At 41.6% G+C, this 15,087-nt stretch overlaps 1 protein-coding gene across 3 annotated transcripts in view; it reads left to right on the forward strand.

Annotated features, from left to right (window-relative positions):
• MAP2K7 (mitogen-activated protein kinase kinase 7) overlaps positions 1 to 10,280 on the forward strand; it is a 36,440-nt gene extending 26,160 nt beyond the window's left edge. For all 3 annotated transcript variants that reach the window (XM_066613989.1, XM_066613990.1, XM_066613992.1), the window contains 5 exons: positions 638 to 817; positions 2,043 to 2,123; positions 4,565 to 4,707; positions 5,136 to 5,181; positions 6,128 to 10,280. In XM_066613989.1, coding sequence (XP_066470086.1) covers positions 638 to 817; positions 2,043 to 2,123; positions 4,565 to 4,707; positions 5,136 to 5,181; positions 6,128 to 6,265 — 588 coding nt within the window. In that variant the 3' untranslated portion in view covers positions 6,266 to 10,280. The remainder of the gene's footprint in view (positions 1 to 637; positions 818 to 2,042; positions 2,124 to 4,564; positions 4,708 to 5,135; positions 5,182 to 6,127) is intronic.
• The last annotated feature ends 4,807 nt before the right edge of the window (positions 10,281 to 15,087 follow it).

Raw genomic sequence — 15,087 nt, forward strand, 5'->3', positions numbered from 1 at the left:
AGTTTTTGAACCAGTTCTGTTGAGAAGAAAGAAGCCTTTTATGTAAAGGGGCAGAACTTCTACGCTTTGCAGCTTCCCCCTTTCCAAATGTACACACTAAAACTTCTGAATAACTATGCGTAAAATGATTTACCACAATAAAGAGTTTTTCCAAAACTTAAATTGGTAAAAGCAATAACTGTATAAAAATATTTTTATACCATTTGGTTTGAATGTCGGAAAATATTTAACATTCAAGGAATGGAAGTATTTGAGGAGTTTAAGAAAAGGAAGTTTTAATTAGCGCATGGTACCATGGAAGTAGGAAATACCAAGCAATCTTGCATTCTATTGACTATACTGGCTTTTTTCACATTTATACACCCAATCCCAACAGTACATAATGAGCTGTGCAGCCCTGCTGCACTAGGTCTAGTTAGGATTGGATTGCCATGTCGGAACAAGAGACTTGTAGACCTCTTCTTAGAGATGCAAAACAGAATAGCCTTTGTTGACCAAACTAAACAAATGGCCCATTTTTTTACAGGCACATTGATACAGAACATGTAGTTTTGGTCCTCGATCCTAGACTAATTCTCAAATGCTTACCTTTATAAAGTGGGCAGTTGACTATTGAGTATTTTTTATGCCCTTTCAGATTGTCAAGGCACTCTACTATCTGAAAGAGAAGCATGGAGTCATCCACAGAGATGTGAAACCTTCCAATATCTTGTTGGACGAAAGGGGACAAATAAAACTTTGTGACTTCGGAATTAGTGGGAGGCTTGTAGATTCAAAAGCCAAAACCCGAAGCGCTGGTTGTGCAGCATATATGGCGGTAAGGAATAGCTGCAGAATGCCACCAGTGATGTTGCTGCAATATGACTGGATTAAGTAGTTCTTGTTCATTTATGTCATGTATATTTCCCAAGTGGTCTCCCATCCATGTAATGCTTCAGGACAGTTCTGCCTGTCTCCAGCAGTTGAAATGCAGCATGTGTCTCAGATAATTCTCTAGGACTGAGAATTACATCTTTTGTGTTTCACTGAACTCCTGAACTCCTGGAAATTGTACTATGACAATTACAGGTTGGTCCTTGGCATCTGTGGGGGTTCCATTCCTAGAACTCCTGCAGGTACCATAAACCATGGATAATGAAATCCACCATCCAACCTGTTTTCTGAGGCACAACTTGCCCCACCTCAGAATGCCTGCTGGAGCCTTCTGGTAGGCATATCTGATTTTTTGAGAAAACCAGGAGTGCCTGCTGAAAGACTCTGGCAAGCATTCTGAGTCTCAGGGAGGCTGCGCATGGCCTCCCCATGACTCAGAAGACCACCTGAATGCAAACTCTGGTTGCACCTGCAAGGTCCTCTATAGGTTCTCCAGACATGGGCCAAATTCAGGGGTTCCGAAACCGCAGATAAAGAGGACCTGCTGTATACAGTTGCTTTATTTATTTTAGACATTTAAGAACTTCCTTGAAAAAAAAAATAATGGTCAAGATTGCTTCCCCCAGTAATACACCTGACAAAAACCCTCTCAAATTAAAAACAGTGAAGCAACAGTATGGGAAATACGCAGCCATTCAACAAAATAAAAACCTAACCACTAGAGATGAAAAGATTACCAAAATAAAATGGTGGTTACTGCTTGGCAGAAAGCTGACAAAGTTGGAACAAGCTCACTTCTTTAGGAAAAATGTTCCAGAGTCTGGTCATTACTGCAGGAAAGACTCTCTATTGGGTCCCAACCAAACATATGACTTGTATTGGTAGGACACACATTGGTGGGAGGGCCTTTACTGATATTAACACATAGTCAGGTTCATATGGAAGGAGACAAACATCTGGTCCCATGCCAATTAAAGAATAAAACTAGCATTGAATTGGGTCTGAAGTCTACTGGTAACAAGTAAATATGTTGCAGCAGCAAAGCTGCCTATATTTTGCCAGCTCAACATAGTTATGTTTCTGTAATAATTTAATAAACTTTGGTGGGTGCAGATGAGACACCAAATGTGACATCACAAGTTTAGTCAGCATAACCTTTTTCTTTCTAGCCGGAGAGAATAGACCCCCCTGATCCTTCAAAACCAGATTATGATATTCGTGCAGATGTGTGGAGCTTGGGTATCTCTCTGGTAAGTGAAACCTCCTTTCCTCTTAACAAAATATGGCTTGCCTCCATTATGTCTTGTTGGGACCATCTGGATCATATTGCAAAACAGCCTTTAACACACAATAATTTGCGGTACAAGCAGCAGCAGGTTCCTCTTAGTGGTCTCCATGCAGTCACATATGGCAGAGTTCTGTGAATGTGCAGAGCTGACCTTGGAAGCTTCCAGAGCTTTGAGCATTCTGGCCCTGTGCTCGAGTGCAAAGGCTATGTGCATTTTTGCTTATTTCAAGCACATGTAAAACACCCAGTCCCTCAGTTCCTGAAGCAGCCTTGTTATGAATGCTTTCTTTTGCCCTTTATCCATCACAAAAACAACAAACTTGTATTTCAGTTTTCAAATTTATTGTACCTAGTTGTGTTTAGTATTTTGCAGTTTTTACAAAAATATATTAAATAATTCTTCTTGGAATCGTTTATAGATTAAGACCACTTGTAAAAAGGGTCTCTACTTTAAAAATGGAGGGGAGCAGAACTCCCCTTCTGTGATGGTCGTGATACCTGTCCTTTTCCTGAGAGCATATCGCCCTGTAAACACTTGCATCAACTGCAAGAAATTCTCCAGGAAGATGAGGAGGAACCAGGAATTTTGTTTCCAGTCTGCTCTGTGTATGATGGCCTTCACCCCCTTCGCAGTCATGCTTGTGTTGCCTGCATCAAGCCTACTTTTCCCCCAGCATGTTTCTCAGAGGAGATGCATCTGGCAGGGCATAAATCCTCTTTAGAGAACCAGTGAGACTGAGGAGATGGTCAGATGCCTTAATTTTCACTCCAGGCATTGACCAGCACTGGGGAACCCCCTAAAAACAAGTCAAAACAGCCTGTGGTGAGATTAGAAAAGGCTCACTTCTCCTTTGCCTGCTACTTTGCATGATCAAAGGCAAAATGTAGTCAGTATTCCACATTTAGGCAATAGAAGCCATTTTTTCACAGGGCTTACAATTGATGATTCTCCTCAGTACATTGGAAAGGTAAGCAAATGACCTCCACCCAGGGGAAACAAGCCCAGAACTGACAAGCCTTAGAAGGAAACAAGCCCAGAACAAACAGGAGCTGACAGGCAGAGCCATTGACTCCATCTTCCTTAGAGGTTCTCTACACAGACATCAGTCTTTCACCCATAAATCTCAGTGCTCACAACATCAGCATTTGACACACAGACTTTGAACTTGGATACATTGACATAGAAATCTTCTGTTATCAATAATATTGACATCAAAACATCTTTAACATATTCAGATGCCATTGGTTTGGGGTGTATGTTAAAGGCTTTTGTAGATGCGTAGGATTCTGTTATATCACCCGCCATGCAGTTGATGAAGCTTCAACTGGAAATCAGTTGAAGTGCTGCTGGAATACCATTTCATTAAATAAGTAGATTCAAAGGTTGCAGTAGACACATGATACTGTAAGTTGGAGGACTGTGTTCTTGCAGCGCATATGGGGGAATTGCAGATCTTGCAGGTGCCCATGTGACAAAATATACCTGCACTTGAAAGATTAGATGTACAGGTTGAGTCTCATTATTTGCAAGGGTTCCGTTCGAGAACTCATGTGGATGGCAAAAAACGCACTATAGCAAATCAATTTAAAAAACAGAGTCTCTTTGGTGATTTAAAAACAGCCTTTCTGACATTTGTAATGCACACAGAATCAATCTCTCTCCAGGAGCTTAGGCTTCACTAGGAGCCAGCAATCCCTCCCTTCACCAGGAGCCCCAGCCAGGGGGAAAGAATGGAGAAGGTGGTAATCTCTGCCATTTAGCCTTCTTTCATGTGCTCAGGAGGAAGGGAGGAGTGAAACCTGCAGAGGGAATGATTGATGGATTGTCAGCCAGTTACCCTCTCTGGCATTATTAGACTGTTTTCCTTTAATTTAAAGGGCCCTTCTCATCAGCTTTGAGATGGAAAAATTTGTGGATACTTAGGTTATACCAGTAATCGCTTGTATGACCATCTCTCTGCAACAGTAAAAAGCAGTTTTTTAAACTGTGATTTTAAAGGGGTGCATTTTTCCCCTTCTCCAGGGATCAGCACATTCCTTCTCATTAGCAGGGACCATTCGTGTTGAGTCAAATCCGTGTATAAAAAAATCTGTGTAAAACAAGGTTGGACCTGTATATGTGTTCCACCTGCAACTTGATTTCTACTTTGTAATACCCAGAGGAAGCTGTTGGTTTTCAAACAATTGACTTTAAATCATATTAACTATTCAGTATAATAATATAAGGAGATATATGACCACACTTATAACTATGAAGGAATTATATATTCTCAGCTCTTCATGACTTGCAGTGTAGCTTAAGGAAACTCCTTCACAGTCATAAGAGATGCTCTCATTTATACTTACCATACTGTTCCCATTTTTTAGCACCTATTCTCTGCATTCTATTTGCTTCCAATGCAGGTTGAGTTAGCTACCGGTCAGTTTCCCTACAAGAACTGTAAAACAGATTTTGAGGTCCTCACTAAGGTGTTACAAGAAGATCCTCCCCTTCTTCCGAACACTATGGGATTTTCTGTGGACTTCCAGTCCTTTGTGAAAGACTGGTGAGTAAAACATTATGCTGTAAACTTCTAATCTACAGTCCTTAAGCATAGCCAGCCAGCCCTCTGAATCCTGAATTCTGCTGAATCCTCATTTTTTCACCATCTTGCTGAGTCCTTGTGTGCCAGTTGCTTTCTTGAGCTTTGGCCAGTGTTAATTCAGGGACAGGGCTGCCTCTGATGCCATTGATAATATATGTAAAGGAATTAGAGTTAGTGTTCTTGGTCAAATGGATAACGTGCCCCTGCAACAGAATTATTGTAGTAGGACAAATACATATAAATAAAGAGTTCTCTTTAGGAGAACCAATAATGTGTTAAGTAGTAGAAGCATGCCATGGTGATAGTTCCATAATTTCTCTTATTTCCTGTTCCCTAAGGAGAATTCACTTGGAGTCCTGTGGTTTGAATGTGTTTTTCTGTCTTTCTAGCCTTACTAAAGATCACAGGAAGAGACCAAAGTACAACAAGCTACTTGTGAGTATTAGAGACAACTCTTTATTCTGAATATTAAGAATATCTTCCAAGCTTGGTAAAAGATCACAGCAAGCACTTCTGCTATCCCTTAAATTTTAGTAGTGGTTAGACCAGAAAGTAACCAGTAACAATCTGGAGAACTAGTTTGTGCCAATCGACATGCAAGCTGGAAATAATAATGAGCTCTCCTTACTTACCTACACCTATGTTCCAGAATGGGTGCAGTACACGATGGATGACGGAGAGGCAAACAAACAGGACAGGAGAATTCGGAGGGCTTCAGAAAAGCTTTTTACTATGTTTGCAAACGGGCTCACTCCTCTAGGCAAGTGAGCAACTAAGACTAGAACAGTTTCAACAGTGGAGGGGAGAGGGGAACTCTATAAATTATCTATAGGAACTTGCATCATGCTTGCGTAATGAACTTGGTGTTTTCTAAAATACATTCTATGGTCAAAATGTTTCAATTCTTTATGTGCAGGTTAGAGCAACTTGTCCTATAGGGGCGGTTATGCAAAGCTTGTTCTGCAAGCTCTGTAGATAGTGGCATTATTTTGTTCATACCTTGGACTTCCTTGGGGTCAGTATTGCCTATCTTTGTATAACAAACGTGGTGTCCTAAGCTGATGGTCAGAGGCCCCTTTTCAAGTTTGAGTCACAGGGCCTGCCTCCAGCTTTGGCCTAATGTACTGTGGTTCTCTGCTTGGGGGTTTTTGGGTAGGGGGTTTTTGGGTACACCTAGTTTCTTAAGTCCAAGGAAGTTCTACTTGCTTGTTTTCATTTCAGTTCTCATCAGTTTCCTCCCCCACATGATTGGCACCATTGCACATTCATGCTTCCTTCGGGTGTAACTAGTAACTGTTGCTTATAGCCCTGTTGGAGATGCAAGGGAGTTGTGACTCCTGGGGATGTTATTTTCCATCTCAATGTGCTTGTTCATTCACAGGAACATAACTTCATTAAGCGTTACGAGACACTGGAAGTGGACGTGGCATCCTGGTTCAAAGACGTCATGGCTAAGACAGAGTCGCCCCGCACGAGCAGCATCCTCAGCCAGCACCACTTGCCATTCTTCACCAGGTAGCCATGCAATGTGGCTGTCATGCCAGGGAAAGGCTCCTTGGCAGCCAAGAGCTCACAAGGTGGGGCAAGAGAGCACCGTGGAAGGCACCTATCTTCACAAGAGCAACTCTTCAGTGGCATGAACTGTTTGCTTCACTTGCTCCGCCACCTTTGCCCGTTTTGTCTTCTCCTTCAATGTTGCCGGGAAGAGATGTGGTAGTTATCTGGTCTTTCTGGAATGTTTGGTGTATTGCTGCCTCTCTTCTAGAGCCTTTGCATCTCAGACACCAGACAGCCCAAGAATATTAAGGCTCTGGGCAAGGAGGCCTTTTTGAGTCTGTGGTTATACCTTTCTGTGGTTGAGCACCTGCCATCAAGAGCTGCTACCAAGCAACAGTGTGTTTCCCTGCTTGTCTCTCTCCACCATGACTGGAGGCTCAAGGACATGCAACGTGACCCTTGCTCATGCACTGTGAACAGACATAAAACATGCAAATGGAAAAAGAAAAGATATTTTTTTTACCACTTATTTATTTGGACTTCTGGCGCTGTGGGCCGTCTGCCGCACACCTTCGCCAATCTCTGCATTATTCTGTGTCCTCCTTTGTTTCTGTTTTTTTTTTTTTGTTGGTGTTTTTGGGATTGTATTTGCTGAGGGGGAATGAGTTTGGGAGTAGATGAGTCAGCTGCTGCTTTAGATTCTGAGCTTAGCTATTGCTGTTGTCTTGATTTCATTTTTTTTCCATGGGGCTGGGGGAGGGCAGGAAATGGAGGATTTGAGGATTATTTTCACCCAAGAATAGTTCAGTTCAAGTGATTTTTTTTTCTTTTCAATCTCAGGGGTTCCTATTCTTTTGTTTTGAGTATGAACAAAGTTTTGTCAGTGGCGTTTTATTTACCAAAGTGTGTGTTTGGTGCTAGGATAAATGCTTGTTCATTTTCTTCCAGTATTTAAGAAATGGAAAAGCAAAACTTAAAAGATAATCCTGGCATCAAGAAAGCCATTAAAAAAAAATCAGCCCAAATGATCCCTTACTGCAGTGTGTGAGGGATTCTTTTAAAAACAAAAATGTAGATGGTAACAAATTTGTGCCCTCTCATCTCTGATGGACTTTCTGGGCCAGATTTTTTAACTGCTTGCAGTTACGTATCTTATGTTGAGGAACAGTCAGAGTTTGCTGTTTGGAGGCCACAGCCTAGGATCTACACTGTCTGGATTCTCAGTGGTGGGTTCCTGAATGATCTTGAAGGCTCAGAAGGATGAGCACTTTCCCGCGTTCTACTCTGTTTCTTTTATGCTAATGCTTGTTGCAGGACAGAGGGCAGGTCCAGCCATCTCCAATTCAGAAACGTCTCTTAGACCAGCTATTTTCAACCTTTTAAATCTCATGGCACACTGACGCGGTACCGAAATTGTCAAGGCACACCATCAGTTTTTTGACAACTGACAAGGCACACTGCATTGACAATAGGGGCTCACATCCCCCAGTGCCCCTACTAACAAATGATCCTCCTCCAAACTCCTGAGGCACACCTGCAGACCATCTGTGGCACACCAGTGTGCCACAGCACAGTGGTTGAAAATGGCTGTCTTAGACTGACACACATTCCCAGATTGATGGGGGCATGCTACAGGAGCTGCGGTGTCTGGATCACTGATGTTGTAATGTAAACCTTTAGGGGCAGCCATTGCCCTCAGCAGCTTTGGGAATGAGAGGTGACCTGAGACTTTGGAGAATGAGCCCTGGTTTTCTTGAGTCTCAAATAACAATTGCTTTTTCAACTAGCCCAAAGGCTAACACACAACTCTGAGTATTTGTGTGTTAACGTGAAGGTGAGATTTATTCCTGTTTTCTCTGGCTTGCAAAGGTTGCTGTAGTGTAGTGTTTGCTCTTATCCTAATCTCTGAATATTAGTATAAGCATTGTAATTCATGGCACAGGCTGGAAAGAGCCCCATGTGGCAGGACCTGACTCTAGTGCACTGTGCTCTCAGATGTTATACTGAGGGCAGTATAAGGACACACGATGTATACATCCAACTATATAGACTCAACCAAAATAGATATACTGCAGTTTACAAATGTTTGAAACCAAGGTGATGCAGTGCTTGGGATGTCCTAAAATGAAGATGCAGCCTGTGGTTGTTGATGGATCCAGGGTTGTCTACCTAGTATTCCTCTTGAAGGTAGCAGCATCAGCATCTAAAGACCTGTCACTGTTCTGGCCATTTTCGGGTGGAGCTACTGTGTTTGCAGGAATGAAGGAATCAAAAACAGGTAGATTGAACATCAGGATTAGTGGAAGAAGTGGTTTTAGCATAACCTGTATTCAGAAATCTGCTTCCAGTCTGACTTGCCTTTAAAATGCTTCAGTGTGAAAAGGAAACTGCCAAAAAGTCAGATACGTTGCAGTGGATGTTCAGGCATGGACCAGTGAAGGTGGAGGGAGTGCGTTCAGTAAGAAAATTAATAGCACATACGTGCTATAAGAGTGATTTCCATTGATGGACAACTGCTAATAGAAAACATGAAAGATGTTCCCAAACCCAGGCATTTTTGGGAGGGTGAGAGTACTCTGTTTATGCAAGGTAGTGGTCCTTAATCCAGATAGTTTTGGAATCCAGAACATGCAGCACAGTGTAGAAGTTCCATTACTGGACCAACTTAAGTAGTGATTGTCTAGCTCAGGGTTTTCCAAAGTGTGAGTTGCAACCCCATGCCAGGTGGGTTGTCCCACCTGCTCTTTCCTCCATTTGGCTCCAAATCAGAGCTATTCTGGAGTGTGGGGAGACTCCAGAGGTTGCACTGGGCCAGTGACCAACTCTACAGGCCTCAGAATTGCCTGTGGAAGCTTCCGAAAGCTACTTCTGGTTTTCAGAAGGCAAGTTCTGGTTTGCCTGTGGAAACCTGGTAGCTTTCAGAGTCTTCTCAGGCCATTCCGAGGCCTGCAGAGGCATGTAGAGTGGGTTACTGGCCTGGTGCATCCTGGAAGAGACCTCCTGGACCTCCCCGCCACAACCAGCAGCATCACGTTGGATGAAGTGGGTCATGCTGCAGTAAAGATTGGGAACCACTGGTCTAGCTTTTTCAGAATAAGGAGGAAGATAATTTTTCTGAAAGATTTTTTGAACAAGTGGATTTGTGTCAGAAAGGGAACTGTGTGGAGGGCATTGAGGGAAGAGAGCTGCTATATGGGAGAAGGTAGGGAGTTTAGAGCTGGTGAAAATAAAATACATGATGAAATGGAAGGTGTTAAGAGGGATATCAGCAATGTTGAAACAGCAATGAGTTTTAGTGATTTTTGTGGACATGGAGTAGGGTGATGGCAGAAGTTGTATGAAGGGTGTCTAATGGAAAAACAGCATGGTGCTAGGGAAAGTCTCTGAGAGATGCTTAGCCTCCTGGTTACAATTCTTTTAACATTGTGGAGGCTTTAATGAGAACTGTGTGCTTTCAGCTCACCTGTGTGCTTTAGCGATGCTACTTGGGATGTTTTTCTTAAAACCCTCAGGATTCAAGAAAATTTGGGAAATTATGCATTCTTCCAAAGACATGAAGTATCATTGGTTTCATTCTCAAGATCTTGAGGGCAATCTTTTTAATGATGTTTTTCAAGGTACAAGCACAGAATGGGTTGACTGGCCTACTTAAGCAGAGAGCTTTGTCACCTGGAATACTAGCGTCTTGTGGTACTGTGAGTACCTTGGAAATAACATCAAAACAGTAGCATGATTTTGTATCTCACAAGAACGAAACAGCAAGGATGCATACAAATAAAAGACCCCTTATAGGAATAGGGATCTTGTAGGGTCTTCAGGAAATATAGTATCCTGTTAGGTTTTCCTCTGAAATATACTTGAGTAAGGAGTCATGTAGGGTTTCTCCCTCCGTTCAAGCTCAAAATTAAAAAAACCTGTAGAACAATATATAGCACAGTTTAGAACTGAAGTGCTTGCCCAGGTTGATGTTTAAAGTGTTCTGTGAAAAGTAAAGCATGCTCTCCAGAGCATCCTCCATGAGTAGGTGAGAAGAGTGCTATGGGGGGGGGAAAGGAGGGGGGGAAAGGAGACAAGCTGTAGTGTCTAACATGAAATTCATTCAGGACTAAAACCTGGCAGCTGACTAGAGGGGCTGCATCTCAGGGTTGCAGCAGATATCCCATTACATGTGCATGAGTGAGGGTGGTTTTTTCAGTGGCAGGCCTTCACTTCCCCATCATTTTTTGCAGCAGTGCTGCACGTGTTACTGAGCGTCTTTTCGCTATTTATTTTATTGGGGATATTTATCAGGAAGGGAATGTAGATTGTTATTCAGTAAAGTCAGAGTTCTAAGCATGTCTTTGGAAGATTGTTTGGTAGGGAAATAAAACACCTTGGATAGAGAATGTTGCAGAAGGTGAGGAGTGGAGAGAGACTGAGAAGCTGAGGTTCCAAATCCCAGCTGAAGAGCAGTGTGTGGAAGTTGGGAGTAGCCTTGAATCACATGGAGGGGAAAGAAGTGTTCAAAAAGGAATGTCGGGATAAAGCATGGTGTGTATAGGGAAGGACATAGAGGCAAAGAAAAGGGGTGAAAAAAGTCAGTAGAAGCTGTATCCTGTTGAATAGGATACAGTTGAATACTTTCATCCGTATAGGTGGAAGTGCTTTCCTTTTGACTTTGTATGTGCTTCCATCTTATTACACTATGAAATGTGCTTTAGGAATGTAAACATAGAAGTTGGCAGAGAACTGGTTATAACCACTGGCACTCTTCCCATTCCCCCAAGCATAGCGAGATATCTTAGTGGTGGATCTAACAGTGAATCTTCCTATTGACCTGACAGCAAAGGGATGGTCTGGCTTTTAGAGCACAAAACCCCTCAGTTTTTTTTAGCAGTTGCTGTCATGAGTTGGTTGAGACTCATGAAGCTCCATTCGTGATTGTTACTGGTTGGCCAGGCTCTGGAAGCCTTGTTCAAGTGGCTGTAGACTAGAGGATATCTGACTGTAGAGGAATGTTGTTGGAATCTTCCGGTGGAAAGCGAAGCAAAATTTCATGAATCAAAGGGTCAGCATTGCAAATAGAACAGTTTTTTCTCTTTAAAGTGGCTGTTGGGTTTCATCTGTTTGAGAATTTGTAGGCATGAATATTTCCCCCCTTTATCATTTGATTGCTTCACTTCATGCCTGTTGAACATGTGACGTCATATTTTGTGAGCATGGGATTCAGTTAATTATTGCAAAGTTGCTTTAAAGAAGTAGTAGTGCTGTACTGCTTGCTCTTTGATCTAGAAACTTGTCCTGGTTGTGCTTTTGTCCCTGTAATAAATATCACAAGGTCCCAATGTGTTCTCCCAATTAAAGTTGTCAGATGAATTGGCCCAGAAACTTAGAAATTTGATACATGTTTTAACTTTTATTTGCCTGTTATCTTTTGTCAGCAAATTGAAGCAGAGCAGTGGCAAAGATACCGAGAGGTTTCCCCAGTCACTTGTTTGTACCATCATGTCTTTTCCAACCAAATATGATGTCAATGATTAGTGGAATCTTCAGGCAAATGAGGCCGTCTTTCACTTAGGTTCTGCAGTACAATCCCAGGGACTGACTCAAGTGCTGAGAATTTACAAATGACTAATAGATGAAAGGTAGTACAGTGGCTAGGTGAAGTGTTGGAATAGAATAGAGGATTTTTATTATGAAAGTTATGTAATTACCAATTATGGGTAATTGGTCTAGATAGGCTCTGCTTTGTGCTTAAGAAAATTATTTCCAGTTTCCAGTGTAGGAAAAGATGGGTGGCTTAAATTTTCAGAAACATTGATTGCTATTAGAGATTAGTGCTAGGAATTTGAATTAGGGGACATCTGGATTTACTAGAAAGATTTGTACAGGAGATTTTTGTCCCTTATGACAATAACTTGGGCTCCAGCTATTCCCTTTCCTATTGGACTTGACACTCCCAAGCACTGCAAACCACCCTAAAAACTTTGACCTCCTTATAAAAAAGCTTGCTTTCCCCTCCCTTTTGACTTGAAGAGAAAGCAGGAATAACTCTGAGGACATTTCTCACTTTAAAACAGGGAAGGATGCCTTCCATTCTCAAAGCAATGATAACAGTAAGATTGCCATGGCAGGAAGGTACTGGGGGTAGATTTGGAATAGGTTAAAGGCTTTTTCAAATGTTCAAAAACACGGGATGTCTTTTCAAGGAAAATTGAGAAAAAAATGCAGTTTTATTGCATTTTTAAAGTTATTTTTTTAATGTATTAATTTAGAACAAATCTTTGTTAATGTTATTTTTAATCTGGGTGGCTAAATGTTTACAATCGCCTGCCTGACATCTGCTCTTAAAGTGTGGGGTTCTGTGGGGTGGGTGGGGCACGGCACATGTGTGCAGTGTGTGGTGCATGCAATTCAAATGGGGATTTTAAAATAAACAAAACTGTAAAAAAAACATGCCAAAGGTAAGGCAGAGACTAGCTGGGTAGATGGTTATATTCTAGGCATTAGCATTTCACTATATTCTCTATATATCATATATTATAAATTTGCATGTTTAAGTAAATAGAAGTAACTTCTATCTTATATGGAAAGGGACTTTAACTTTGGATTACTTGTAAATTTGGTCACTTGTCTTGATTCAGGGTTGCCTGAACACTTTAAGCTTTAGGGGTTGCTTGATTTGTGTGTTTTTTGTTTTTTTGGGTAGCCACCAAACTTTCACTTTGCCTTCTTTTAATTAAAAAGGGCATGGTTCATCCAAAGTTTCACAGAGGGGTTTGAAAGCGGAGCACTAAACAGCAGCAGCAAAATTGTCTTTGAGTTGTAGCTAGCACAGGGCTAGGGCTAATTTTGCACAGTAGCAAAATTGTCTTTGAGTTGTAGCTAGCACAGGGCTAGTGGTGGCCACACCTTCAAATACTGCATCTTCCTTTGCTGGCCTATCATGCTGCGAACTACGTCATGGAGGTGTTCAAAGGCTTTGTTGTTCCATTGAAATCCACCTGAACGTTACACTCTTGTGAGCAATCAGAGGGTTTTCAGATGGCCCAGTGGTTCATCTTTGTTCAACCAACCACCCCCTTGTTAGTTCCAAGCGATCAAAAACTACACTTGTGCACATTTATTTATTACCCAAAGGGGACTGTATGTGTGTGTGTGTGTGTGTTTAACTTATTTTTTTAAACTTTCCCATTCTTTGACATATAGGGAGTGTATATTTGTCACTGATAAAATTTGGTGAATAGATTGATTAAGTAGAGGGAGCCTCACAAACCAACTTGATTTTTGGATGCAGTTTTTAGACCACTATCCAATAAATCCTAGCACTGATTATTTTCAAAGAGCCATGCAAAAAACTCTGTGAACTCCAGAATTCTGGCAGGACAGTGTCCAAACTACATGCTATCAAAGGGACTTAGAAGAGGATTATAAATGAAGAGTAAGAGGGTACAAGGTTAATCAAGAGCTTCCGGCTTACTCCACTGAACCTTAAGGTGAACAGGGTCACTGAAATTGTTTCACGCAAAATTGGAAGGAAGACTGACGCCTCTGAATAGGGACAGTCATTATTACAGTGCAGTTTAGTCAGAGTTGAAGAATCATGATCTGAGCTGTTCTGCAAAAATGAATATTTTTGCTTGCCTTCTGGCTTAGCACAATACTGTAATCAGTCAGCAACAAATATTTCAGAAGAAAATGTTTATAATGTAAATCCACCTTTCTTAGACTCTTTCAAATACCTGAATAGCAAGTGCTGCAATTAAAAAAAAGATTTTACAGCCTTGTGAAACAGAGGAAGATTTGTGTGAGAATTAAATGTTTCTTTGTAGGGAGGAGGCTGTGACACACATGCTGCAGTGTTGAGCATCATTCCTGAATAGGGCCAAAGAGCACTTCTCCTCGTTTGTCTCCATTATTAGTAGATTTTGCCCAAAATCACAGAAGCACGTAATGCAGGACTCTTTTGAAAGGGATGCACAGCTTGTGGGAGTGGCGTGGTATGTGTAGAGGAATAGGGTGACATGGGATCTTGAGAAGAAAGGGTTTTCAGCTCTTGTTTTGACAATTCATACTTTTGAAGATGAATTCTTTGTTACAGGTAGCACTGCAACAGTGCAGTTTGGACAGATTGTAACATTTAGCTCCTTATGAGCACATCTAAAGAGAGATCCTCTCCCCTTTTAGCCTTCTTGAGCTTATTTAAAAGAAAAGTGATTCTTTGTTCATAATTTGGTTCAAGTTCCATATTGGTGCTAAAAACCAAATTAAAGGAAAAAATGTAATGATCTTAAATGCCAGAATATTTCAACAATGTGTTTAGCAGGCTGTGAAGATGGAATACTCTTGTGATTAAGTTATTCCTCTCCAACTCAAGATTAGTTAGGGCCAATCTGTATCTTCCCAGCAACCTGCTTTAGCATGATGTCTCCTCTCCCATGTGATGTTTAGTACAGTGTGCCATATGGATACCTCTGATGGTGTTGGATAGTTTCCTCATCAGCCCTAGATGTTCCTGAAGGAAACCGTGACGGGCATAGAAAGGCTTGCTGCAGTGCACAGAGGCCTGTGTGGCAAATCACAGTCGATATTGCAGTGGGCAACATCTCCATCTAGAAGCAGCTTATGCCAGAGACAAGGAACTTGAAACGCAACTAAATACTGCAGTTTGTCTGAGAAGGGAAATATTCTGATTTGTGGGTTGCATAACTTAGGTATACATGCATTGCCCTGGGTCTCAGTTTCTGTGTGTGTGCTTGGTTAGCTCTGCTATATTGGGTCCTGCCTTTTCCTCTGCAGGCTGAGAAATCTGAGAAGCAACAAATCCCTCTCCCTTTGAATATCAGCTTTACTTTGAATTTTTCA

This window comes from Tiliqua scincoides, chromosome 2 (assembly GCF_035046505.1).
Source record: "Tiliqua scincoides isolate rTilSci1 chromosome 2, rTilSci1.hap2, whole genome shotgun sequence".
NCBI classification, from domain to species: Eukaryota; Metazoa; Chordata; class Lepidosauria; order Squamata; family Scincidae; genus Tiliqua; species Tiliqua scincoides.